This window comes from Castor canadensis, chromosome 18 (assembly GCF_047511655.1).
Source record: "Castor canadensis chromosome 18, mCasCan1.hap1v2, whole genome shotgun sequence".
Classification (NCBI taxonomy): domain Eukaryota; kingdom Metazoa; phylum Chordata; class Mammalia; order Rodentia; family Castoridae; genus Castor; species Castor canadensis.
Window position 1 is genome coordinate 12,586,919 of NC_133403.1, and position 27,108 is coordinate 12,614,026.

General features: G+C 51.6%; 1 protein-coding gene across 10 annotated transcripts in view; it reads left to right on the forward strand.

Annotated features, from left to right (window-relative positions):
• The window catches only part of Txnrd2 (thioredoxin reductase 2), a 52,244-nt gene extending 26,253 nt beyond the window's left edge, over positions 1-25,991 (forward strand). For 4 of the 10 annotated variants that reach the window (XM_074060718.1, XM_020160682.2, XM_074060719.1 and 1 more), the window contains exons 10-18: positions 81-172; positions 2,572-2,746; positions 15,482-15,618; positions 19,234-19,329; positions 19,897-19,989; positions 21,674-21,745; positions 21,961-22,058; positions 24,488-24,648; positions 25,735-25,991. In XM_074060718.1, coding sequence (XP_073916819.1) covers positions 81-172; positions 2,572-2,746; positions 15,482-15,618; positions 19,234-19,329; positions 19,897-19,989; positions 21,674-21,745; positions 21,961-22,058; positions 24,488-24,611 — 887 coding nt within the window. In that variant the 3' untranslated portion in view covers positions 24,612-24,648; positions 25,735-25,991. The other 6 variants (XR_002212181.2, XM_020160683.2, XM_020160684.2 and 3 more) reach the window with 6 other exon arrangements.
• Positions 25,992-27,108: the final 1,117 nt, after the last annotated feature.

The following is a 27,108-nucleotide window of genomic DNA, read 5'->3' on the forward strand; positions in this document are numbered from 1 at the left end:
GCTGGAGCAAGGCCCTGGGGTCTTGCCTCTTTACTCCCAAAGCCATGATCTGGTAGGCTTCCTTAGCCCGTCACCTGCAGATGTGGCCTTGGAGTGTGCTGGCTTCCTCACAGGGATTGGACTGGACACCACCGTCATGATGCGCAGTATCCCCCTCCGTGGCTTCGACCAGGTAGTGCCCAGAGGCTCCAACTCCTGCTCTGGTTCCTTCCGGGGCCATATTCCTTTCTGCCCACCCTCCTGCAGGTACGGGCTGAGGTGAAGGCTGAATCTCTAGAAACAGGCCCTTGAGTTGAATGAGAAGATTTGTTTAGAAATATAAAAATACACTTGCCAGAGCATGGAAGGAAGGGTTGATGTGCAGAGTGTGCACACAGCCACACAGGCTGTGCTTCCTACCAGACTGTGGGCATGCTGAGCCCAGCCTCAGGGACCATCAGTTCGGATCACTTCTAATTGTCCCATTAGTAAGTGATAGCATGTGTTGCAGGAACTGTCTCCACCTCCAGTACTCCAACTCCTTGCTTCCTCCTTACCAAGCCCCTCTGAGGTCTATGTTCCTCCCCCAAAGGCAGGGGAGGAACATGGGAGACACTGGCCTGACCCTGGATTGACCATCTCAGGAGAATGCAGTGCTAGCCGTCCACCACAGGCTGGAATGAGACTCACAGCACAAGTCAGGATGAGCATGCAGTTCTCCCTGTGGGCAGTCTACCCAGATGCATGCTGGGAGCACTCAGCACTGCTTGGGAAGGCTCCACCAACTGGTCATTCACGAGCAGGGCCAACACTGGCTCCAAAAGAACCTGCAGGTCTGGGTGATGGCAACCATCATGTAGCTGGAGCTCAGCGGCTCTGCGTCAGTGTTTACACAGTGATAGAGTACATAGTGGTCCTCATTCTGGTCTGGGGTGCAGGCACCCATGTAGACAGCAGGATGAGCTCCTGCCATTTGGAGATGTTTTTTGGACTAAAATTCTTCAAGGAAAATTCACTCATTAATCTGAGCACAATGGTGCACACATGTAGACTCAGCTACTCAGGAGACGGAAGCAGGAAGATTGCTCAAGTCTAGGAGTTTGAGCCAGTTGGGCATGGTGGCTCATGTCTGTAATCCCAGCTACTCAGGAGGTGGAGGTAGGAGGATCACAGTCCAAGGCTGACCTGGGCAAAAGCACAAGATTTTAGCTGAAAAACAACTACAACCAAATGGGCTGGGGTGCATGGCTCAAGCGGTAATGCATAAGGTCCTGAGTTCAATCCCCAGTACTGTCCCCCACCCAAGTTATCCATCAAAACCTGTCTGGGGGTCTTCATTGTTGAGATGTGAAACACTCCATTCTCCCACCGAAGAAGATCTGTTACAGTGCGCACACCCATACCCTCATGGTCGCACCTCTGCTCGCAAAAGCCTGGCAAAGTCACCTGAAGGTGGAAGGAGCCAGCCCTTCCATCTCCAAACCTCTAGCTCCACCACACCACCCACTGAAAACTGGCCTCACTCAGCCACATGTCTCTACCCTGTACACTGCGTGTGGCTTCATCCTTAAGCTGGCACGCAGCTGGCACTTTACTCAAGGCATACACACCAAGCGCCTGTAGTTGGGACACAAGTCTCGGAAGCCTCAGAGCCTTCTGCTGTGGCGAGTGTGCCAGGCAGCAGATAGAGAATCAGATGAAGATGAGTCCTGAGAGGCAGAGCAGGGCTTGCAGGGATGAGCACTGTCTCAGAGAGGAGGCTGTGTGACCCGAGCTGGAGTTTCAGGAAGATACACCATCCTGGAAGATAGGCCCAGTGGCAGTAGACCTGCCTGTGACGGAGATGACCAAGAGACCAATTCCTGATGCATAGGGTTCCTCAAGTACATCGTGCAGTCTGAGCAGCTCCCTCAGGATGGTGTCAAAGGATTTAGGTGGCGATTGTTTTCTTCTTCCTGGAAGAAGCGGCTGTGGCTGGTCCCTCTGCTGGCCTGTGCAGCCCCATAATGTTGTGGAAATTGTGCCTCCATTTGCAGCCAGATGGGGACCACACAGAGCCTCCCAGGCTGTGTGGAGCACTGATGAGAAGCCGGCACCTTCTTCACCACCCAGTCTGTACCTGCATTTCTTGGGGAGCAGAGTCTTCCACCATTGTACCAGCTACCCAAGAGCGATGAGGGAGATTGGTCACACTCAGCGGGGGCTGGGTGGGGAGTGAAGGACCATCTGGTTGGGCCAGGTCAGAGTCCCCAGGATTAAGTGCCTCTCTACTGTTGGTTTTAGTGAGGCCTTAGTTAACTGGTATCTGAAGAGGAGCCTGCAGGGCCAGTGTATCCTGACCAGAGGTGTCCAGATCAGAGGATTTAGAGGTGGGAGGAGGCCAAATGCTCTCCTGGCTCAGCCCCCACGACCACAGTGGGCCAAAGGACACAGAGGTGAGGTACCTCCTTTTCCTCTGGATAGACCCTTCTTGGGTACTGCTAGGGCCTTTGAGAGTTAGGCAGGGGCCAGGGCCTCTCTCCTATGACTGTCATTAGCAGCAGTGTTCTCACTGGCACCTGGTCCTCACTGCGTGTTCTCTTGTCTTTGCAGCAAATGTCTTCTTTGGTCACAGAGCACATGGAATCTCATGGTACCCGGTTCCTAAAGGGCTGCATCCCCTCACGCATCAGGAGGCTGCCAGATGGCCAACTCCAGATTACCTGGGAGGACCACAGTTCTGACAAGGAGGACATGGGCACCTTCAACACTGTCCTCTGGGCCATAGGTAAGAGTGTGGTGAGCCATACACAAATTGTATCTAGTCCCCTGAGGCTCATGAAGACCTGCAGAACCTTGTTCCCTTGGAACAGGAATCTGTACCCTTCCTTCCCTTTGCTGGGGTTGTGTCCCTCTACTGGCTCCCAGGCTGGTCATCTGCTACCTGACACACCTCAGGGGCCACCATGAAGGCCCATGGGCACAGAACCCACATCTGGCCGTCACCAGCACACTGTGCCTCTCTCCTTTCTCCACTGTCATGTGATGTTCTGGAAATACAAACCAAAGAAGAGACCCAGATGGTGTCAGCCGGATGTCGGCTGTCATTTAGGAGACTAGTGAGTCCTGGATTCTGCATCTGTTGATAGCTTGTGTGTTAAGATTTCAGACCATAAATCCTATACATTTCCTTCAAGGCTTAGCCTTGAAATATTTTTTCTTTAACAAATTAGATGCTTTGCATTATAACTTCAAGATAGTTTTTTTTTTTTTTTTGATGCAAATGAGGTTTAAACTAAGAGCTTGAGCAGATGCTCCACCCCTCTGGTTATTTTGCCTGGGTTGGCCTTGAACCTCAATCCTCCTGATCTCAGCCTCCCAAGTAGCTGGGATTATAGGTATGAGTTACCAGTACCCAGCTAAGCTAGCTGTTTTTAAAATACAAAAATGATACACATTTTTAAATTTTAAAAATTGTGCTAGCATACGCATAACACAAAATTTGCCATTTTAACCACGTCGTGTCCAGTTCAATGGTAGTAAATACATTCCCATTGTTGTGTAGCCAACGCCTCTACCCAGCTCCAGAAAAAACTCTTCTCATTCCCACACAGAAACTCCATCCCCATTGTACACTAGCTCCTCCTTCCTCTCCCCAGTCCCTGGCACGCATCATTCTCTATGAATGTGACGACTCTAGGTTCTCCTGTGAGTGGAATCCTGCAGCATTTTTTTTTTGTCTGGCCTGTTTCACTTATCATAATGTCCTCAGGGTTTATCCATGTTGTAGTGTGGGTCCGAGTTTCCTTCCTTTTTAAGGCTGAATGCTTTTGTTTATCCATTCACCTGCTGATGGACATTTGGGTTGCTTCCACCTGTTGGCTGTTATGAATCGTGTTGTTGTGATCATGAGTATCCATGAGCCAGCTGTTTTTAACATATAAAAATGGTACAGGGGCTGGGGGTAGAGCTTAGTGGTAAAGCACTTGCCCAGCATGTCTGAGGCCCTGAGTTCCATTACCAGGACTATAAACACACACACATTTCACGCAGAGATTTTTCAGATTCTAATCAGGCTTTTCCTGGCTTCTGATACTTCCTAGTGGGCTGTTTGGGCTGTCCAGGTTGTCATGTGCTGGGATAGGCATCTTGTCAGCCTTTCCAGAAGTCATAGTCAATAGGTTCCAAAGGCAGCGTCCAGTGATGGGGAGAGGCCCAGGTGGGGCCATGTTCCCTGTTGCTGCCACATATGCCCAGTTTATCCTTCGAGGGAGTGCTGGGCCCAGTCTTTCATGGGGACAAAGGCCAAGCAGTTGAGGCTGTGCATAAGTGGCCTCCCTGGGTGGGTATCCCTCCCCTGAAGCCAAAGGAGACCTGGGTCTTTGTAGAGGAAGCTGGGGAGGGCAGAGATCCTAGATGCTGTCTCCAGGCATGCCAGGAGATCAAGGCACTGCAGCCACTGTGTATGGGCTCCCCAGAAGGGCCGTGGCTCTTATTGGTGCGGGTGATAATGATACACACTGAATTCCTGGTGAACATCCTCTCCCACCTCCATATGAGCGCTTCTAGTTCTGGCTTCTAGCTTTCCTGACTGCCTGTCAGCTTGTACACTGACATTGACAACATCTGTGACAGAGGGGACAATGACACTATTGCTTCCTTCCAGTATTTCTGGTTCTCCGGTTCTGTCTGCGCTGAGCCTCGTCCATATCCCTGAGTGTGAACTGGAGTGTAGAATCCAGACCATTTGCAGAGGCCCCATCTGGTTACACCCCAACGAAGCTTACGCTTACCAAGCAGCCCAGAGAAGCTGTACCATCAGCATTTGTCAAGACTAGGGTACCAGTTTCCCCCAAGATAGGGGCTCCCAGAGGAACAAGAGCAATACGCTTTTGAAAAAAACAAAACAAAACAAAACAAAAACCTATCTGTTTCTCCTGAGTTGCTCAGAATACCTGGAAATCCAGAAATGAAGTGACATCCAGAGAAGTCGACTGCTTTGCTTGTATACAGTAGGCAAAGGAGTGGGTTGGATGTGTGATGATCTGAAATGCCCAGAGTGAATTCAGCTTCTCTTGACACAAAGTTGACCAGTTACTAAAGGAGACAATCTTGGTCAAGTTTTAAAAATAAATTTTAAGTAAGTTCATTATAAATAGTACGAAAGATTAGGTAAGGTTTTTGAGTATACCGATGTTTAGTTTAAACTGTTTTAAATGGCGAGGTAGCCAGTTTTCTTCCTTCATGCATGCTCCCCAGCCTTCCCCCTTGTCCAGTCCCTCATAATAGGCACACAGAGCCCTTGTCTCAACTTGTTGTGTTTGTTTTGTTTTGTCTTGTTATGTACCTCAGGCTGGCCTTGAACTCTCAATCTTTCTGCCTCAGCCTCCTGAGCACTGGGATTACAGGTGTGCACTCCCATACCAAGCCCCTTGTCTTGCCTTTGGACTGAGGGGTAGGCTGTGCAGCCAGCCATTGAAAGGCAATAACTCAGAGAGCCAGGGGCTGTTCCTTGGAAAATCCCCAGTCCTCCCACCTTCCAGGCAGGTCTCTGGCAGGAGGCAAGTAAGGCCCCTGCCAGGCAGAGTTGCCGTACCACACATGCCCACCCTCCCCCACTGAGAGTCTGTTCTATTTTTTTGTATTTTCAAAAAGAGCATCCCCCAGACAGTCTGCCTTACTTGATTGATGCTGGGGGGTGGAAGCTTTTCGCAGTCCTTGGCCTTTGACCTTGCTTCCCTAGGGCCGAGGCAGTGGCGGCAGTGGTTTCTGGCACGCCTTCTGGGTGGTGGGGAGGGCGCCCGGGCATGTGCTGACTGTGCTGCTCTCTCTGAGCCAGGTTTTGTAAACATTCGGGAGCCACTTCCCAGTTTAACAACTGGGAATGTTTTCTGCTGCTTTGCACTGATAAGCCTTTAACCAAGCATTATTTCTACTTGCAATAAAGGATAACCCAGTCCAGGAGGTGAAAATAAAACACCCTGGGGGCTGCCTAGTTGGCTCCGCTAAAGTCTCCCAGGATTTTTCTTCTGATCCGAACAGCTAGTACTGCGTCTGAACCAGCTGGGCTTTGACATTGTTTAAAAACAGAAAAAGGAAGACATGCCTTCTTGTGTCCAATGATACACCCGGACAGGGCCTTGGCACTGCATGATGGACGGAGAGATGGACCTGCCCAGTGAGGACCGTGGACTTTGTCAGCATCCCTAAGAGAGGGGCCTCAGCTTCATCCTCAGCCCAGCCTTGATCTCCACGCTGAGGATTAAACACATTAGCAGTTAAAGCAGTTAATTGCTGTGCAGGGGGCCCCCTCATTGTTTGTCTCTGAATCACCCGCCCACACCAGGTGTCTCAGATAATAGACTGGGAACCTCAGCGAGGAGGATTTCCTGTCTGCAGATGTGCCGATTACAGCGCTGAGTGAAGACAGTCAGCCTGCATAGGCCGCCTCGGGCTCCAGTTTGCCCGGCGAGTTAACCAGTTGTGGCCTGAATCTGAGGCAGTCGGGGAGCTGGACCAGGATGGGCATCACAACCGATGCCCGCCCCCCTCTCCCAGCATAACATGTTAGAGCTCTAGTTGAGTTTAGATTTGGTTTTAAAGAAGGGACATAAAGCCTCTGGAGAGCAGCCTTGGGAAAAGTTGGAGCTGAGATTGTCACATGTCCCTTGGCATCGCAGATCCCTCTGGATGGGTCTCTGTCCCTCTCTTGGAAATATAATGAAAGCTGGTACATTTGTCTCGGAGCCACAGAAGTCCTGCCTGCAGTGGGAAGAGCTAGTGTGCACAGCACAACTCTTGTCCTTGTCATCTTAAATGCTGAGGAGGGCATTCGGCTTGCCTGAGGAGCAGAGCGGCAGGCAGGAAGTGAGGAAAGTCATTCCAATCCTCATCCCTCCACCGAGGGCATTTCTTTTCCTTCAGGTTTTGTCTTAGACAACTTAGTGTTGCCATCTGCATGTGTGTACAACACACCTGGGCCTCTGAAATCATGTGCGGATTGCCAGCCAGCCCTGGCTGTCAGGCGTGGGGCTTGGCTTCCATGTGACCATAGCATGAAGGCTACACACAAGCCACTCTGTGTAGTATGTGTCCCGGCCTGTGGCCAGGGAGCTGGGAGAGCCTGAGGAGACCATGGTGGGGCCCTTAGTGCCAAGGATGGGCAGCAGCCCGGAGCTCCTTCTGCATTTAGGGCTGCTTGCTCACGTTTACACAGTGTCTGACCTTGCTCAACTTGTTTGACTGATGGCTTCCCCATGCCACAGACACAAGTCCCTGTAGACTCCTCCCCCCACCATGGGTGCCAGGTAGCAAGCGAGGGGGCAGGGAGTCTAAACAGAGCTGAGTCCTGGGAGGCTGGGAATTATGATAGGGAATGTTCTAGAACTGATGAGGTACATCAGGGCCTGGTGCCACTGCAGGCCATGAGGGATGACTTGGCCCCTGAGGCTGGGTGACAGGACGTTGGAGAAGAGCTGTCAGGCGTGTCCTAGCGTGGACACAACCTAGTTCATTGAACCTTCCTCCTTGCAAGTATGACAGGTACTAACCCAGCCCCTGGGAGCCTCACAGCTGTGGGTTGAGCTAGGGCTCATTGAGAAGGGGCCGTTTAAGAAGAGGAGGAAAAGGAAGAGAGGAGAAGAGAAAGAAAGACGTCAGGTGTGTTGCTCAGTGGTCGAACACCAATCCCCAGCACCAAAATAAATACATATATACATAAGAAAAAGAAGGAGCTCAATAGAAAAAAGAACCTCAAGGATCTGACTTCAGTCCACAAAGATGTAAGTCCCCTCTGTGCCTGGTTCCAGGTGCCATGCTGCAACAGGCAAATGTTAGCCAGGCCCTGTGGGTGTGGTTGGCACTGGCAGCCTCGTGACCCTTGGGAAGGTTGTGTAGGTTGCCCATGCAGACCTTTATGAAGCTCTGCCTACCTTGCCAGGTGGCCTCAGTGAGTGCCTCCCTGATCAGCTCTATGCTTCCTGGACTGGTGCTTCTGGCTGCTTCCTTTATGCCCTGCCTGCTTTCATGTGGATCACAGCTCCTTACTCACCCTCCCTACTCTCCACCTTGCATTTCAACCTCACCTCATTACATGGATTGTCCTTCCCTGGTGGGAACATGTGCTCCAAGCGGGCATGAAATCGGGGTGTGCTCACTTCCCATCAAGGATGAGAGGCATGTGATGCTGTGTGTGGCCTGCCGTCTGTGTATCCCTGCATCCAGCACAGCAGATAGTAATGGACCGAAGACTGCCCTCTGGGTGGTTTGTGGCCTGCAGGTCTCTCTGGCTCCTGGGCAGAGAATGTGACTGGGCCAGCCCCAGGCCAGAGGCAGCAGCTGGTAGGACTCCCAGTGTGATCGAAGAGGATTGACCCTGCCTGGCTGTTCTGAGGGGCTCTCTACCACGCCAGTGCTCCACCCACATACTTAAATCAGAGAACGAAGTGAGAAGCCCATTCGTACCTGGAACTCTAATGCCTAAAATGAGAACCACGCAGCTCTTATAAGGCAAAGAAAATGAATGAAGATGTCTATCAATGAATGATAGCTGACAATTCATAAAGAAGAAATACAGTTAATAAACACATGGCCAGAAAGGACTTCATTTCACTAGTCATCAAAGAAGTGTAAATTAAACCAGCACAAGAGAGACATTGAGCTGTCTCCTTCCTCCTTGAAGGCCGGAGTCTGAGGATGAGCCATCCCCTGTTATGTGCTGAGAAACCCCCACCCTTCAGTCCCTCCTCTGAGGAACCAAACTGACACATAGAGGCAGAGAGTTGGGAGCTACCAAGTGTCCCAACCCAGGGAAAGGCCATTCGGTAGTGCTTTGGCAATCACCATGCTGGGTGTTCTAGAGCTGAGGCCATAAGGACAGAGTCACAGGGAGCACAAAGACCCTGGTAAAGAGACCTTGAGCTGGCAGCATCAGGTGCAGCAGGGTCTGGGAAAACTGAGCACAATGCGAAGAGTGACAGTCCTGGGATCCCCTTTTTGTCTGAGTGGTGTGGCCTTTGTGTTTGCGTAAGACCAGAGGATTGTGGTCAGGGAGATGTCTCAGTCACAGTGGTCTGCATCTTCCTTCTCATACTGCATAAGTCCTGCTGGGTCTGGGCCTAAAGTGCCCAGAGCTACCCTGCTTGTGTAACTGGTCACTGGTCTCCACCTGGTACCTGTTCTCCACCTTCTTCTGAGGCTCCATGCCTGAGCTGAAGAGTTGCCTATGACACCTGAGTGGCTCTAGCACCAGCAGGGAGATTTGACCTTGCTCTGAGCAGGAGGCAGAACTTCAGGGGTCATGGATTGTGTCTAAGGTCACAGCCTATCCTTCCTCCTCTGTGGCCACTGCCTGTGTCTTTTGCTCAGTGAGCCCATGGTGGGGTCTCGTGGCTCAGTGTCTTGGCTAGCAGGGTCTGTCACAGCTTCAGGACATAACCCTGCAATTTGGGATAACTGAGTGGGGGTGGCCTTTGTGCTCCCTGTGACCAAGACCTGTTGGTACAACTTCCAAATCCTGGACAACCACAGCTTCCCTTCTGAGGGCTGGACTTCACTGCCTGTTTTGGGCACTCCCTTCTTCTCTTCCTGAAGGAGTGATAGCCAACCTGCTGCATGCTAGGCAGGTTCTTCGCCACACCATCTACTCCTCCATCTATTCAGACGTCAATTTATTCTTCACATCAGTGACTTGGCTCATATTCCCACATACTAAAAACTCCCAGCTTTGAATGAGGGCCACTTTGTTCCACACCTACATTCTCTTCTGTGACTACTTTTAAATTTATGCATAATGATGTTTTGATCAACATTGGGCCAAAATATAACAGTAAGATTATAATGGAGCTGAAAAATTCCTATCACATAGTGAAGCCACAGCTTGTGGTTGTAACATTGTAGTGGGACAATTCTCATGTGTTTGTGGTGATTCTGGAGGAAACAAACCTATTTAGACAAACAAATACCATTGTGTTACAATTTCCTACAGTATTAGTATAGTAATATACTGTATATACAGCTGTGTGGTAGGCTGTACCGCGTAGATTTGTGTGAATACACTTTGATGCTCACATAGTGATGAAATCACCTGACCACACATCGGTGAGACTGTATCACTGTCCTTAAGCATTGTGTGACTGTATCTTTACTTCCTTCAGGACCTTGGAATGGGGCTCGGTCACTCAGCAAGGTCCATAGTTATCGTAATTATCACAGGGAGCATGAGGAGATGCTCTTGGCCTCCCAGGACCAGCCAGGCAGCTATGCAGGGCAGAGCATAGACATAGAGTGGCCAGTATTGGCACAGGGCCACCCATCTTGCCCTTGGCTATCCATCTCCAGCACAAGGCAGTCTACCAGAAGGCAGTGGGTGAAGTGAGCTGGACACACCAATGTGGGGAGGAACCCAAGGGCTGAGCCATGAGCCCTCAGCTTTGCCCCTTCCTGTGGGCTCCTGCCCTGCCCAAAGTCCCAGCTTCTTCCTCTGATGTGGCCTCAAGCTGCCTGAGTCTAGGCTGATCCCAGGCGGTGCCAGCCCGCCTGGCACCCGGTTCCTGTGGCTGAGCAGCGCCAAGAGGCTGGAGCCGGCCTCCCGCAAACTTGAGTAGCTCGGCTTAGCTAAGTCTCTGTGTTTTGACTTCCTGCTGCAGGGTAGCAGCTGGAGACTTAGTTTTCTTTTCATGAGGACTTCCTCTGCCAGATGTTTAGGTGGGCGCCACCCACTTCCCAGCCACTGTATACAGAGCTGTGGTTGTCTGAGAGCTATGGGGGACTATGCATTTGATGCCAGACCACCTTTGCCATTGGGGCTGGAGCCTTGATTGCAGACAGCAGCCTGGCCTGGGGGCTGCCTCCTGGGTCAGTGAGTCCACACTCCGAATTCAAGGCAAAAGAGACCCCCACCGATAGATGAGCATGACGAGGCTCATATGCTGCCCTCCCTGCAGGGAGCTATATTGAGCGTGAGGGGACAGCCACCCCAACGCCACCAGGAGCGAGCCCATCCCCTGCCCCTCCTGGACTTCACTCACACCAAGAGCAGGATCAGCTCCAACTACACCCGAGGATGGGCATGGTATGGTTTGGACACTGCCCCAGCCCAGCTCCTCCCTTGGCTCTGAGTTTTAGAGCTGGGGCTGTTTGCTGGACAGCCACTGGGGGCGTGTGGAAGTGGACGAGCTGAGGCCTGCAGCATGGAACAGCCCCAGAGACCTGGCTGCCAGCCCTGCTTGTTCAGCATTGTTGCTGGCTGGCTGCGTGGTGAAAGGGTGGTGGGTCTGCCCTGAGACCTGGGGCAGGGTGTGAATTTGTGTGTTCTCCCTACTGGCTTTGGGTCAGAAGGTCCCTTACTCAGCACCCACTGCAGGCTGTCTTGTTGGATTCTGGGGACACAAGGCAGTAGTATGTTTATTCAGGCAGCCTGTTGTCTGGAGAGGAACATGAGACAACTGTGATACAAGGAGCTTGCCTGCTGGAAGAGCACAGCATGGAGATGGCAAGTGCTTCAGAGGAGCCATGGGGGTAAAGGGAGTGAGGGGGGCTCCCACACAGGAAAGGCTATGTGGGGAAGTGCCAAATGGCGAGCTCACCTGGGGATCCATGTACCCCAACGTGCTCACTGCCAGGACTGAGCTATCATGCCTGTGAATACCCTAGGTGGTGGTATATTCCCTTTGGGGCATGCTGCCTTTCCATGTTGCACGGTCTACCCTGTTGCACTTTTTTTGAGTGTTGGGGATTGAACTCAGGGCCTCCCGCTCTACTCCCTGAGCAGGGATCCTCCTACTGCTACCTCCCAGGTATCTGGGACCATAGGCGTGTGTCTTCATACCTGACTGTGCTCTGTTTTTGATCACCTGCCCCCTCTAGGCTCCATGGAGCCCAAGATTCTCGGTGGAAGACATTTAGGGATCTCAGTCTGGGGCTAGGATCACTCATGATCATTTTCGCTGTTAGGCCTTCTCTGTGGTCAGAGTCCAGGACTTTGCATTTTAGAAAAAAAATTACGATTTTTCCACTTCAACAATGCAGGGTCTTAACTGACTTCTTTGACTGCCATATAGACCTCTTTGCAGCTCTCTTATTAAAATATGAAAGGATGCCAAGCGCCCGTGGCTCACGCCTGTAATCCTAGCTGCTCAGGAGGCAGAGATCAGGAGGATCAAGGTTCAAAGCCAGCCCAGGCAAATAGTTTGCAAGACCCTATCTCGAAAACCCATCATAAAAAAGGGCTGGTGGAGTGACTCAAGGTGTAGGCCCTGAGTTCAAACCCCAGTATTGCAAAAAAAAAAAAAGAGAGAGAGAGGATACACATGAAAACATGGGGCTTCTTCAGTCTTTTCAACAACAGTCAGCCCTCTGTATTCAAGAGTTGTGGATTCATGGATTAATCTACAGTGGGTGGAATTTTTAAATTGCACTATACTGAACACGTACATGCTTTTTTTCCCCTTAAAACAATATGTGTTTCGTTCCTTAAACAATACAGCATATTTACCTAGCATTGACATTATACTAGATGTTATAGAGAATGAGAGATGATTTAAAGTATACAAGAGGATGTGCACAGGTTATATGCATATGTGCCATTTTGCAAAAGGCTTTTGAGCATCCATGAATTTTAGTATCCCTGGTGCTTGGTGGTGGTGGTGGTTATTCTGAACTCAGTTGCCCAAGGACACAAAGGGAGGACTATAATGATCTTTTTGTCTGCTCTGTCACCAACCTTACATGCAGTTAGGTTCATTTGTTTTATGTTATTCATGGTTTTTAGGAATTTTTTTGCGCATTGATGTAATTTTATTTTTCAAATTCAGAAACCACGTATAGGAATCAAAAGAACAAAAGTGATACAAGATGCGTTTAGATCAGTCTTATTTGCACTTCTGTCCCTCACACTTCTCCCCCTTTCTGTATCAATGCGGTGCCGCTTTTATCCTCTCATAGATTCTTTTGGATATGTGTATACTTGTGTGTGTGCGCGCGTGTGTGTGCGCAGAAGGGCTGGCTCTGCTGTGGGCTCAGGACTGTCTGGTTTGAGGCTAGCGGGACAGGGTGGCAGTGGTATCTTCCTGTGAGCCTCGTGCCTCGCCTTGTCTGGTCCTATGTTGGCTGTTTTTACAGATGACAACACTAAGGCTCTTGAAGAAAAGAGGATGTCTAGGGTCTCTTGTGCACGAAGAGAGAGGTGATTCTAGGTAGCTACCTTCCAGTGGAAGAAGCATCTAATGTCAGCTCCACAGCACCAAAGCAGTGACTGAGCTAAGCCAGAGGGTCTAGCAGGAATCCAGGGCCTGACACCAGGGAGTGCTGCACAAAGCCAAAGAAAGCATGTCTGAGGGGAGAGGAGCCAGGACTTGGCATTGAGAAAGGCAGGCTGCCATGGTCAGGAAAAGACCCGGTACTCAGGCTAACCCATAAGTCCAAAGGCCTCGCTCCAGCTGGTGGAGAGATGACTTTTGTGCATCTTGACTAAATAAATGTCTGTCCTTTGTGGGGTCACCTGTAGGGTCTAAGTTGTCTCACCCTGGGCCACAGAGGCCAACCCTTGTCTACATTGAAAGAAACAAAAATAATACACAACCACCTCACATTAAAACCAAAGGAAGGAAAAGAAAAAAAGGAAGGGCTGGTGAAGTGGCTTAAGTGGTAGAGCACTTGCCTAGCAAGTGCTAGTAAGGCCCTGAGTTCAAACCCCAGTACCTCCACCAAAAAAAAGAAAAGAGAATGGGGTTATGAGTGTGGCTCAGTGGTAGAGTACTTGCCTAGCTTGCATGAGGTCCTGGGTTTGATATCTAATAACGCAAAAATGAAAAACAGAAAGAATGAAGAGTAGTTGTCAATAGTGGAAAGGTGAGGGTGAACAGAGGGCATACAACAAGGACATGAGGGAGGTTAGGTCCCAGGCGATGTGAGCTGGTCTGGATCCTGTGTTACTGGCCACTCTAGGTCTTTCTTCCAGGGTTCCTTAAGACCCTTCATGCAACCTTTGGGAAGCAACCTACAGACCTTACCTGAGCAAGGGACCAGACCCTGGGACCTGAGCATCAGCTGGGGGTGCAGCCTGAAATGTGGCCAACTCCTCCTCAGCCTATCCAGTCAGAGAGGAGGCCATCAGGAGCCATTAGGTGTCCCTCAGAGGAGGCCTGGCTGGACATTCAAGGCCTAGGGTCATGGTTCTCATTGCCTGATGGAATTGGGGTGTGATGTGTGGGACAACACAGGTGTGAAGGACAGACAGAGTTCTGGGTGCCAACAGCACCACTCCATCTCCCAAGGAAGGTCTGGTTTCTCCCGATCAAGTCAGTCTCAGAGCCTTTGATGCTGGTCCTGGTGCTGCTGCAGCAAGACCTGGGCCAAGGCCTATGGAAGGTTCTGGGAGTCCTATAGCCAGCAGTCTGATGTTGGGCAGCAGCTGCATCAGCAAGCTGCTTCCTCAGTGCCAGAAAGTGGTGCCCAGGAAGGACTCTTCCATGGCTGGTACCCCACAGTGCACATTAGTGTGCCAGTTTTGTGACATTTGACAAAGGTCCATTCCAGACCCCCTCCGCCCCTCCTCCACAGTGAGACCACTTGATGCTGTGTTTCACGTTTGTCCATTTCTAAGTGGCCATGATGAGAAATGTTTTAACTTTTTTTTTTTTTAAAACAGGATCTCGGGCTGGTGGAGTGGCTCAAGTGGTAGAGCGCCTGCCTACCAAGCACAAAGCCCTGAGTTCAAATCCCAGTACCACCAAAAAAAGATCTCATTTGCCCAAGCTGGTCTCTAACTTGTGAACTCCAGAAATCCTCCTGCCTCAGTCTCCTGAGTAGCTGGGATTGTTGGCAGGCCACCGCACCCAGCTCTAAGAAATGTTTTACTTACTTACTTGTTTTTTGTTTGTTTATATATTACCATATTATGGTTGTGCTGGGGTACATTGTGACATTTACAAAAGTGCTTCCAACACATCTAAGTAAAATTCACCCCCTCTATCATTCTCCTTCATCCTCCCTCCCTCCATTCTTAGAATAGTTTAACAGGTCTCATTTTTCATACATGACTGCACAGCATTTCTGCCATATTCGCCCTCCTGCACCCTTTCCTTATCTCCTCCTCCCTCCCACTGGTACCAACCCCTAGACAGGAGCTGTTTTACCTTCCTATCCTCTGTTTTTGAAAAAAACAAACCAACTTTCTGTTGTTGTTGTTGAAGATTTCTATGCAGAGTCTCGTTATGACGTTTCCATGTATGTATGTATTTTATCCTGACGTGGTTCATCCCCTCCATTTTTCTTCTTTTTACCTTAGTCTTCTTACGAGGATTTCAACACATGCTAAGCAAGTGCTCTGCCACTAGGCCACACCCCAGTCCTTGGTGTTTGGAGACAGGGCATCACACTGTAGCTGAGGCGGGATCATCCTGATCTGCCTTCCAAGTGCTGGGATTATGGCCGTGTGCCACCACACCCAGCTGAAATGTTCAATAAAAAGAAACCTAGGTCAAAGCTGCTAAAAAAAAATCAACCTTCTCTGTCTTTTCTTCAGGGAGAGTTCCAGAAACTAAAGGTCTGAACCTGGAGAAGGCTGGAGTGAACATCAATCCCAAGAATCAGAAGATCCTTGTGGACTCTGGGGATGTCACCTCTGTCCCGCATATCTATGCCATAGGAGATGTTGCTGAGGTACAACCTCTGCCCTCCTGACCAGCCCTAGCAGCTGGGACTCCCAGTCCTCTCTACCCACCCCCTACCCCAGCTGGGCCTTAAGGTACATATTCTCTTCCAGATGCTGTCCCATGGAAAAGAGACTCTTCTTTCTTTAACCACGGGGCACCGATCACATGGCCACACCGCTCGGACTAGTAGGGTCCTTCCTGAAAAGAAAGGAGTGTCCGACTGCTTTTTCAAATGCTTTTCTTTTCTGTGAAGGGTTGGTGTCGGACAGCTTAAAAAACAGCTATAAGCACAATTAGCTAAACCTCACCAGTGCTGTTGCTGGATATGGCCTTGGGACCATTCTGTCCCCAAAGGGGTAGAGGGCAGTCTCATTTTAGGTCTATCTGGCCCTGTCCTCCTCGCCTTAGTTTACCCTCTGCTCTGTAGGCAGCTTTGGTTCCTTCACTGACTGGGCCAGCACATGGGAGCAGGGCCTCTGCTCTCATCCACTGCTATAGAATAGGGACCAGCATTGATCTTTCCTGGGTCAGGGTGGGAGTCTCAACCTGTGAAAGGCATGAACACTCTGGAAGATGTCCTCCGGGCCTGTGGCCATGGTCACTGCCCCTGCCTGCCCCAGAAATCAGAGGCTACAGCTCATCTCCAATGAAGCCCTTGTGGCAGTCCCCATACTCCCTTTCAGAGTTTAGGAAACATCCAGTCATCATCCCTCTCCTTCATGGGTCCCCAGCAAGAGACATGTGTGGTCAGTCCCGGGCCACTGCATCCCCAAGTCTCAGGAGCAGTTGTCCTGTCCTGCATTTTTCTAATACATCTTCAGGAGTTCCCTGGTCAAAAAGGTTGAGAGGTGCTCCCTGTGTCCCCGGGCCCTTTCTCCTCTTTGTGGTGAGACCTGCCTATGGCATCCATGTGTGTGTTCATGAGTGACTTGAAGAACAGAAATTATTCTCTCACCTGCCTGGGGCAGATGTGGGTAGGGCTGCACTCCCTCAGGACCCTCTGGGGAAGATGCTTCTGACCTTGTTTAGCTTTAGGCTGCCCCAGATGTCCTTCAGGTTCTGTCACATCATTCCAGTTTATGCCCATCATCACTGTCACCATGCCCTTATCTGGCCTTACAGTTTGTCTCTCATCAGATTTAGGCCCATCCTAATCCACTATGACCTTACTTATATCTGCAAGAACCCTTCTTCCAAGTAAGGTCACATTCTAAGTTCCAGGCAGACATGATTTTTTTTTTTTTTTTGGTGGCAGTGGGGTTAACTCAGGGCCTTGTGCTTGCTAGGTAGGTGCTCTTACTGATTGAGATTGAGCCATTCTGCCAGCACCCAGACATGAATTTTGGGATGCAATTCAACCCACCCCAGTGTTTTAAGATACATTTGTTCACCAGGTGTATCCCCTTGAGCACCCCTGGATATCAGGTACATTTCTGAGTACTAGGGACACAGCAGGAACAAAATGCCCACTCACCTGGAGGTACATCTTGGTAGGGATCACAGGTGACAGTAAATCAGTGAATTATTTCAGGTGTCTTAGTGCCAGTGATCAGGAGAGGCCTTAGGGGAGTTACCTGAGGGGACCCAAGTGGTATGCACTCCTTGGCTGGAGGACAGCAGGCTCCATGAGGACACCAGAACCCTCAGGAGGGTGCACACGGTACCCTTCTCTGGATCACTCTGGAACTCACTTTGCGAAATGCCAGGGAGGATTCTGGGGGAGTGGAAGTCAGTATCTGAGTCCAGCAGGTGCCCATATGGGCACAGGTGACTATTGTCATCAGTGCTGAAGAACTGTCCCTTCCTGAGCTCTGCTGAAGCTCTTGCTGGGCTGGGGGAGAGCTTAGCCCCTACAAGGAAACAGGCTAGGGAAGAAGGCTGGGCAAGGCTGGAGGCTGGCCTGCCCATTTGGCACGTTAGTCCTGCCAGACCCTGGTCCCTTGTAGATCTCCACTTCTGGGGCATTGCGACTCCTGGTATCCAGAGAGGTCACCTGCTGGCCATGACCACTGCTTAGATGTGAGCCAAGTAGCAGTTGCTTAAGGACCATCAGGCCCCTATGCCCTAGGCTCAGGAAACAGTGGTATGGGACACTGAGGACACAGGGCACCCCTGCTGCCAGGTGTGAGGGCCCCCATGTGGCAGTTCCAAGGCCTGTCACACAGAAGAGCACTTCTGGGGCAGCTCTGAGGGGACTGTCTGTCAGTTTGACCCTGCTCCTACTGGGTCATATAGGAGCCATTTAAGTGATGGCTTCACATGTTGACTGTCCTCACACTGAGCTGGCTGTGCACTTGATTGGCCCCTCTCTGTGATTGATGTGGCCACAGTGATCTCTAATTGCAGGCTTCTATTGAATCCTGCAGGCACTGCACTGTAAGACAGCACACATATTCTTCCCAGAAGAGGGCCCTGTATATCTCTGTGTACCCCTGGAAACCTGCTTTGCACCCACGAATGTGCAGCTCCTAGGCACCACAACATGTAAAAACGATAACAGTTCAAACTGTGTTGCCAGAAATATATGGCGCACACAAAGGCATTCTTTATTTAAAAAAAATTATGCTGGGTGCCGGTGGCTCATGCCTGTAATCCTAGCTACTCAAGAGTCAGAGATCAGGATGATCACAGTTCGAAGCCAGCCCAGGCAAACAGTTCACAAGACCCTATTTTGAAAAAAACCATCACAAAAAAGGACAGGCAGAGTGACTCAAGGTATAGGCCCTGAGTTCAAGCCCCACTACCCAAAAAAATGAAAAAATAAAAAACAAATCCATGCAGCTTGAAGGGTCACTAAGCAGTGCGAAGAGTTAACACCCCAGTGGTCAGACCAGAGGCTGGGAAGAACCCCAGGGTGGAGCAGGGGGGCCACTGTTTAATGAGATATTGTGTGCTGTGTGCATGGGTGTTTCCGTAGTTAGTCAGGCCTGGTGGAATGTGCAGTCTGCTTTCCCAGGTTTATCTCTGCAGATCTCTATTCATTTCTGGAATGCCAAACAACATCTGCATTTCCTGCTGCAGAGGTGATTGGCAGCTGGTCCCAAGCCAGCACATGCAGGAACACTCAAGGCAGGGCACACCCTGGGACAGAGGAGGGGTCTTCCGCAGAATGACACTGATTTGGGATTTGTTATGGGCTGTGACGTGCATATCAAGCTGTGTGTCAGGAGCACGTGGCAAGCTTGGGGCTGTATTAGCTAGAATCCCAGTTAATAGCAATAGAAGCAAAGATCTGTGTTGAGGTTTGTCTTGGGGATTGCCTGCTGGGGTCATCATTGGGAATGAGGGGTTCAGAGAGAAGGCTTGAGCCAGTGACGGTGACATGGCCTGGCTCATTAGCAGCTCATTTTCTTTTCCAGGGAAGGGGATTGCAACTATAGGCATCTCCCCAAAGAAGGATGGAGGGAAGCCAGTGGGATAATGAGCAAATGCCCAAGCCTGCTCACCATGAGAGAATTAGTGTAGAGTGCAGAAGGCTTTTAGTGCTCCTAGGCTGCCTGGCGAACTGTTTGGGCATTTTCAACAGGGAGCTACCCACTAGGATGGGCACGGGTGGTGGCATGGCAGCTGTACAGGCTTCCTTGGATGTGATGCTGAGGTAACCTCAAGCCCCTTCTATCAGGGACGGCCTGAGCTGACCCCCACGGCCATCATGGCAGGGAAACTCCTGGCCAATCGGCTGTTTGCACAATCCTCAGACCTGATGGATTACAGCAACGTGAGTTCTCTCTCTCTCTCTCTCTCTCTCTCTCTCTGTTTTTTTTTTTGTTTGTTTGTTTTTGTTTTTTAGACAATGCAACTCTATGATTGGCCTGCAACTCTTTTATGTAGGCCAGATTGGCCTTGAATCTGTGGTTCTCCTGCCTCAGCCTCCCAAGTGCTGGAATTATACATATGTGTCACCATGAGTTCTCTCAAAGGACCCAGTTCAGCCTGGGAAAGGCCGGGGCTGGTTCTTTTTGGGGGAGGAACGCATGTGCAACCTATGTGCATGCATGTGCACAGTGCCTGTGTTTGCATGCATTAGAGTATTTTGTGCACATGTGTGCACTTGCCTGCATGTGTGTGCACGAGCATGAGTGCAAGCATGTGTGTGGTTTGGCTCTGAGTGTGCAGCCCAGGAATAGTGAGTGGATTCACCCATTGTGCTCACAGCCTGCCAACCAGAGTGGCTGGTGCCCTGGCCTGGGATCGTTGTTAAAGTGTCACACTGTTGGAGGGGGGGGGTTGCTTTTTCAATTTCAGATGCCTGAGAGACATACCTGATTCCAGACCTGCTTTCCAGGTTCCCACAACTGTCTTTACTCCGCTGGAATACGGTTGTGTGGGGCTGTCAGAAGAGGAGGCTGTGGCTCGCCATGGACAGGAACATATAGAGGTAGGGACTGCTGCCACTGCAGGAGACTCTGTGTCCTTTCCCTGGGTGGAGGCACTGTGAGCAGGGGTATCAGTGTTCCCACTTCTGCAGGGGCTGTGGCTTGGCAGGCTATGGTATGGGGCCTAGCATGGCGGCCAGAGCTCAAAGGGCCACAGACACATGGGCAGGAGCATTGGAGGGGATCTCCAGAAATGTGGGAAAAACAAGACTTTGGTGTGTAGCCGAGCCTTGACCCCTGTGGTCTCATCAGCCACCTGCTGCCCTATGTTGTAACTGAGAAAAGGCCCCAGGCGTCCATGTTCTGAGGCTTTCCTCACTTCACAGGGGCATGTCTCTCTCAATTCTGGAATGGCTTCCCCAGGGCGTCCTCTGACCTCTGCTCCCCTCACCCCATCCTCCTATCTCAGTTGGCCCGTTCTCTCCTACCTGCACCTCTGCCTTCCTGGGACTCCCCTAGAGGCACAATCATGACCCTCAAGTGCCCAAGCCTCCAGTCCTCTTCCCAGGTTCATCCTGTTCTCTTGGGAGTGACCTGATCAGATGGCCTGATATTGGGCACTCACCTCCAGGAAGGGGTTTTGTGTCAGGCCAGGCTGCTTTTGGGGATCTGCCTTGAAAGGAAGCTGGGTGCCCCTGGTGCAGTTTCATCTTCCCACTTGCAGCAGCTTGCAGGCGGTGGGGGAAACCAGACCCCGTGTGGCCTGGGCGATGTGGCCTGTGCCGTTCAGGAATGAGTCACCGGACTCCAGGACCCGCCCCTTCCCCCACATCCCAAGCCTCTTCATCAATTCCCCGGCACTTTATTTGCTATTTTTATTTGATTCATCATAAGTACACTGGGACATATGTTCGTGGCATTTTATAATGTTTTATGTTTCACAATGTTGAATGGCCAAATACCCTTTGTTTGTTTTCTTTTCAGTTCTGTCTTGCTTAGAGCAATATTCTCTGAAGCGCTATTAATTAATAATGGCTGTGCAGCACATGTGAGGTCCCTGTTCATTTTTTACCCAGCCGCAGCCCCAGATGCACTGTCGAACTCTTCGTGGGTGCTGAAAGCCCTTGTCCGACAGCTCCGGTGTGGCCGGGACCTGCCCTGCCCCCAGCCACCCTGCGCCAGCCCCCCTTCTCCTTGCTGAAGTTAGGGCCAAGCCAGTGCCAGGGAGTCCAAGGGAGACCAGGAAGTTCCCCACTATTCCATTTCAGCCCACGTCAGTGAGATGGGCACCCTTCCATCAGCCACCGCCTTCAGTTGCCCTGTCTAGTGTACAGTGGTCATCGGGAGACCTATGTCTATTCCACATCTGTCCCTTGGAGGGCACCCTAGTGCCATGGCCTGAGCCCTGATCTCTGTGACACATCATTGTGGTGTCACTTGGGTAGTCTGATGCCCACTCTGCTGCTACAGTACATGGGCAGGGGAGGGGGGGGTCTCAGGTCTGGCAGGAGTCTGCCACAGACCACGTGGCCTACCCATGGGAGGGGAGACACTCTCGCAGCCAGTTGAACTGTGCCCTCACCCTTGACAATATCTTTGGGTCAAGTGGGTGGTTTTGGGGTCCCTGAGAATCCCTACCATCCCCATATTCTTCCTGTTAGAGCCATAAAATGCCCATAGTGCATAGGCACTAGTATTGGTTTTGCCGTGGCCACCAATGTCAGGAATTGGTGTCTTGTCATCTAGGTTTATTATGCATATTATAAACCACTAGAATTCACTGTGGCGGAACGGGATGCATCCCAGTGTTACATAAAGGTAAGTGTCCTTGGGGACCCAGGATTGAGGTGTCCTGGGGATGAGAAGGAAGGAGGAAAAGAGGGAGCAATAGGTGGAGGGTGTCTTTGGTGCCCCCAGAACAGAGCAGCATGAATGTCTGAGGGCTACTTATGCCCCCAGGCTGGGGCTGCAGAGATGGGGTGCAGCTGAGTCCCTCCTGGCCTGGCCATTGGCTGAGACAATGTGACTTTCAGATGGTGTGCCTGAGGGAGCCCCCACAGCTGGTGCTAGGCCTGCACTTCCTCGGCCCCAACGCTGGCGAAGTTACTCAAGGATTTGCTCTGGGGATCAAGTAAGTCTGAGGAATGTCGTTCTGTGATGCCCAGGTTATGTCCCTCCGGGGCTGGCCACACTGCAGAGGAAGCCTGCGGGTGTCATGTTGCTCTCACATGGCTTTGTACATGTTCCCAGCAGGGACACTTCAGGCTCTCTTCAGACATGGAAGGCTCACTTGGGGAGAAGCAGCTTTCTTTGCCAGCTAAACACTTTTTGGCCAGAGCCACACAGTATGTCTGCTGTGGCTGGAAGATCACTTTGGCCCCAGGTCATTATTTGGGCCTTTTCTGCATGGACAGAACAAGCAGTGTTGAGCCCTCAGTAGCCCATACCTCAGGCAGTCGTGAGCAAGGTCCAGATCCCGGGTATTCACGTATCTTCTGGGGGGTTGACTGTTACCTGGGTCCTGGGCTAAGACTTTGTTTTGTTTTGTATGTGTACATTACTGATATTGAACCCTGGGCCTTGCCCGGGCTAGGCAGACTACTCTACCACTGAGCTATCCCTGCCCTCAGGCTATGTGTCTTTGGAATACCAAGGCCTAAGCAGGCCTTGCAATGGCTGTAGATAGTGTAGATGTAGTGTAGGTGGCCTGGGGCAGTTGCAGGCGAAGACATCACACATGGCCTCTCAGAAAGGTAGCTGGTCCTAGGGCTTAGGAGAAGGGCCAGGCAGGAACAAGCTTTCTGTAGATGCAGCAGAGATGAGAGCGCACAGGGAGGGGTTAAGAGGAGGAGGACAGTATGTAGTCAGCTGTGGTCCCAAGTGTGTCTCCAACACACTTGGAGAGTTCTGGGGACAGGGAAGCACTGGGAGAGGGCTGAGGCAGGGGAGTAGGGATAATATGTTGAGGGACTCTGCAGGCAAAATGGAACTGCTGGGACAGGTGCCTCAGGGGACCCCGATTTCCTCTGCACACAGCCTGGGGCCTTGGATGTGGCCAGCTCTGTCATTGGGCTGGGGTGATGGCTGAGTTGTGGGAATCATATTCTCCTGAGGCAAGGGATAGCTAGGGTGAGCTCCTATCTTTTGAGTACACACCTGTGGTCCCTAAGCTACAGAGCTGTCATTAGAACCATCATTTGGAAGTTTTGTTCAGAGTAACCTTTGGATGGAACACCACGTGGGGCTACAGCCTCTGCTGAGAGTCCTGATGCAGCCCATGGGGTAGTTGTTACCATGGGTACAAGGAGAATAGCTGTTGGTGACCCTTGGAAGTTGGCCCTCTGACCCTGTGGGAATGATGGTAGACGGGAATGATGGTAGCTGGGCCATCCATGGCACCAGCTCTGTCTGAGAGATTCCTGGGGCTGGCAGGGGATAGGAGCAGCCCTGGCCCTATGTCACACGTCTGTTGCTGTCCTGTGCTCTGGCATGCAGACACTGTTGCCCAACCAACCTGGTTTCAGGGATAATTTCTGGAGAAGCCTCTTAAGTTGTAGCTGGCTCTCTCTCTCTTTTTTTTTTTAAATCATATAACTGCAAAGGAATGATTTCCTTAATATGCAAAGAGCTCTTACAAGCAAATAACCAGAAAGAAAAACCTAAATAGGAGGTTCACAGGAAATAAAAATAAACAAGAAAAAGCTGTTATGATTTGTAGTTTCAAATTTGGAATATTAAAATATACATAAAACACCAGGGAACCATTCCGGTTGTTCAGGAGTCCAAGGGTGTGACACTATCCAGAAGTAATGATTTTCCAGTGTCCACATGGTAAAGACACTGAAGGTCTGACCAGGCTTGAGTGCTGAGAGGTTTTCAGACATGGTTAGGAGGAGGTCTTGGGACGGACCTGCCCCCTGCCTGTATTTGAAACGCACACGCCTGTTGTTGAGTTAGGAATTTCCCCACCAGGTAGTCCAGCACACACATGCAGCACTTGTATAGACACAAGGACAGTCACTTATTGTAGCCTTGTCTAAAGGCAAGCAATGGAAGCTGTTGCCACCTGTACTTGGTAGCGCATCCATAAGTGCTGTACCCCCAAGGAGGCTGACAGTGAGTGCTGAAGTGTGTGCATTCATTCGGGGGCACGTAGAGCTGCTTGCAATACCCACAGCGGCCCTTGTCTGTAGACCTTGGGCACCTGTGCGGGGGAGCCTGGATGTGACCAGGTCTCCAAAGGCTTGGGGGGGCATCGAGGCTATTCCAGTGGAGGGCTGGGCCAGGTTGCCTTCCCCACACTCCTTTGTGCCCTCACTCTGCAGGCAAGGTGCCAGGGCTCGGGACACAGCCACCCACAGTCAGGTCCCTGCTTCATGCAGCAGGTGCTTGGGTAACAGTGTGACATGCCTCTGTGAGAAATCTTAAGCTGGGCAAGGTGGGAGATTGGGCAGGTGCAGTGCAGTATTACGAAGTGCTCTCCATGCCTTCCAAGTCCTTCCAATGGGCAAGATGGTATAGGTGCTGACTCCCTGCCTACTCCCCACCTCCTTCGTGCAGGTGTGGTGCCTCCCACGCACAGGTGATGCGGACAGTGGGCATCCACCCCACCTGCTCAGAGGAGGTGGTCAAGCTTCACATCTCCAAGCGCTCAGGCCTGGACCCCACTGTGACTGGCTGCTGAGGCTAAGCCACCATCCCTGCCTTGCCGATGGCACACGGTGAGCTCCCCCTCTACTGCCAGGCTCCTCAGAGGCCTGGATGCAGGTACGCAGGCTTGAGGGTAGAGGACATGACTTGGGGCATGGGGGAGCTACCATGATGAACATAGTGCCAGGTGTGTGGTGAGCTCTTCCTGCTGTGCCTAGGCCACAATGACCCAGAAACAGGACTGGGAGGGGACGCCACCCTCTGAAGGACACCCTGAGATCCCTGTCTGCCATTGCTGCTCCCCACGTGCAGGAGGTGTGGAAAGGTTGGGCTCACACCCACGGTGTTCTCTGGGCAGCTGCAAGTCTTTGCTTCCTGTGAGCTGTTAGCAGAGCTGGCCTCCCCCTCACCCCTGCAGAGTGAGCGCCAGTGCTGGCTCATTTCCCTCTTGCCCAGAAGGTGGAGACGCTGCCCTGTGCACAACCGGCTGCCGCCCTGCACATCTGGTTCTGCCACGGCTTTGCAAAGCTAGGATGGCGGAGAAGTGTCCTGAAGTCTCAGTGCAGTCCTCCTCTGAGGAAGAAGAAATTAGCAAATGCCGTTCTGGCCCCTGCCAAAGGCATGCATGTAGCCAGAGCATTGTCACTTCTCAGCCTGACCCAGCATCCTCAGAGCCCTAAAAGGGTGGGATCTCGGTCTATATGATTCAATCCTCCCTGTGACATCCCCCATGGCTGTCACCCCTTCTGAGATTGGGCCCCTCTCTGCCCTGGGGCTGAGGGAGAAGCTGTAGGAGGAGCAGTGTGCTCCCCTTGAGGTGTCTTCTGGCAGGTTTGGGTGTCCAGGTCAGCGGGGTGGGGGGTCTCACCCATAGTGGCACATGGCTCCATCATGGCCCTCCAAAACTAGGCCTAACTTTGATACAGAAACACAAAGCTCCTCAGAATACTACACCTCACGGAGTTGTTTTGTTAAGAGCCTGCTACAAATTTTTATCATTTCAAAATATTTTCATAGCATCCCTGGGACGCCTCAACCTGGGTGGGGTGGGCGTTGTCATTTCTGTCCCATCTCGCGAGGGTCCATGTGTAGCCAAGGGAGACACGACCAGGCAAATGTGAGGGGTGGCCTGTGCTGACCCCACCCATCATTGGCAGGACCGGAAGACCAGAGCTCAGGGGATGGTCGTGTGGAGTGTCCTGTGTCTGCACAGATGGCCTGTGTGCTCTGCAGGGATGGCCAGGGAGTAGTCGTCCCTATCTCTGTACCCCTATCCCCTCTTCTCTCTGGGCCAGCCCACTAGGCCCCCTGATGCTAGATGATGACGGCCTGGGCAGAAACCCACTAGGTGGACTGCCCATGTCTGAGCACCCTGGCATTTCTGGAGTTCAAATAAAGAGGGTGTTTTCCTAAAGCATGTTCTTCTGGTGGTGTTCTTGATGTGCTCCCCGGATTGTCAGGCGGGGGGCACAGGGCCTGGCCAGTCCGTCAGTTTCCTTGTCAAATGAGAGTAGCTTCCAAGACCTACTGGCAAGGGGAGCCTAAATCAGCCAGGACTCTCCAGAGCAAGTTCCCAGCAGCCAGTCAGGGGGCACTAGACCCCGACCCTTTCTGCCCCAGGTAGGACAGAGTGCCCTCTCCCATCATCCTCTCTTTCCAGTGTGGCTGCCCGGAAAGAAGACCTTACTGGGGACCTCCCCTGGGACCCTCTGCCAAGTGACTCCTGAGGTCTCCGTGTGCACCTTGAAGCAAGGAGTGCGGCCTAGCTCTCAGCAGGCACTGTTGGGGCTGGTGGCAGAAGGACAAGAGTTGGCAGGGCAGTTTGAGGCTTTCTGTCCCCAAACATCAGTCACCTCATTACATTTCCATTGTGGTCCTCCAAGACAGCTTGTCAGCTGTGCTTTGGTTAATCCTGTGCATTGAAGTTGATGGGCCAAGGGAGCGCTTGTCAGTCACTGTGGGAAGAGACAGTGCTGACAGCGACAGGCAGGGCCCAGCATTGTGCTGAGGCTTTAGCAGCAGCTAATCTCATGTCTTCCTTAAGAAAACATCACTTAGTCTGCCAGCCTGGGAGCCCTGGATGGGACCCTACTTGTCAGCGAACAAAAGAATGTGTTTGCACCTTAATGGGCCTACAGGAGCCTGGCTCATGGTGCTAAGCGTGTGCAGGAGCTCTCAGACGCCCAATTAAGACGCCAAGTGCTGGGCTGGGCCAGAGCCCTCCTGACAAGTGCAGAGCCAGATCAGCTGTGTCCCATTTAACGCACGGTTGGTGGTGCACCCAAGCCACCGACATCCTGCTGGGAGGGTTTGCCTCTAGGCTGAGCGTTTTGTCTGCTCTGGAGGCAAAGAGGTCAGCTAACACCTGCTGCCAGGAGCCAGTGGAGGTGGGAGGTGCTCTGGGGGTCCCATGGATTCCTCGGCCCTGGGAGCAGCCCAACGTGAGCCAAGCAAGCAGCTGGAAATGGTCTTGGTGCTTTGCAGTGGTAGAAAGGATGAAGCTTGCATGAGTCCCTCAGTACACACCAGGC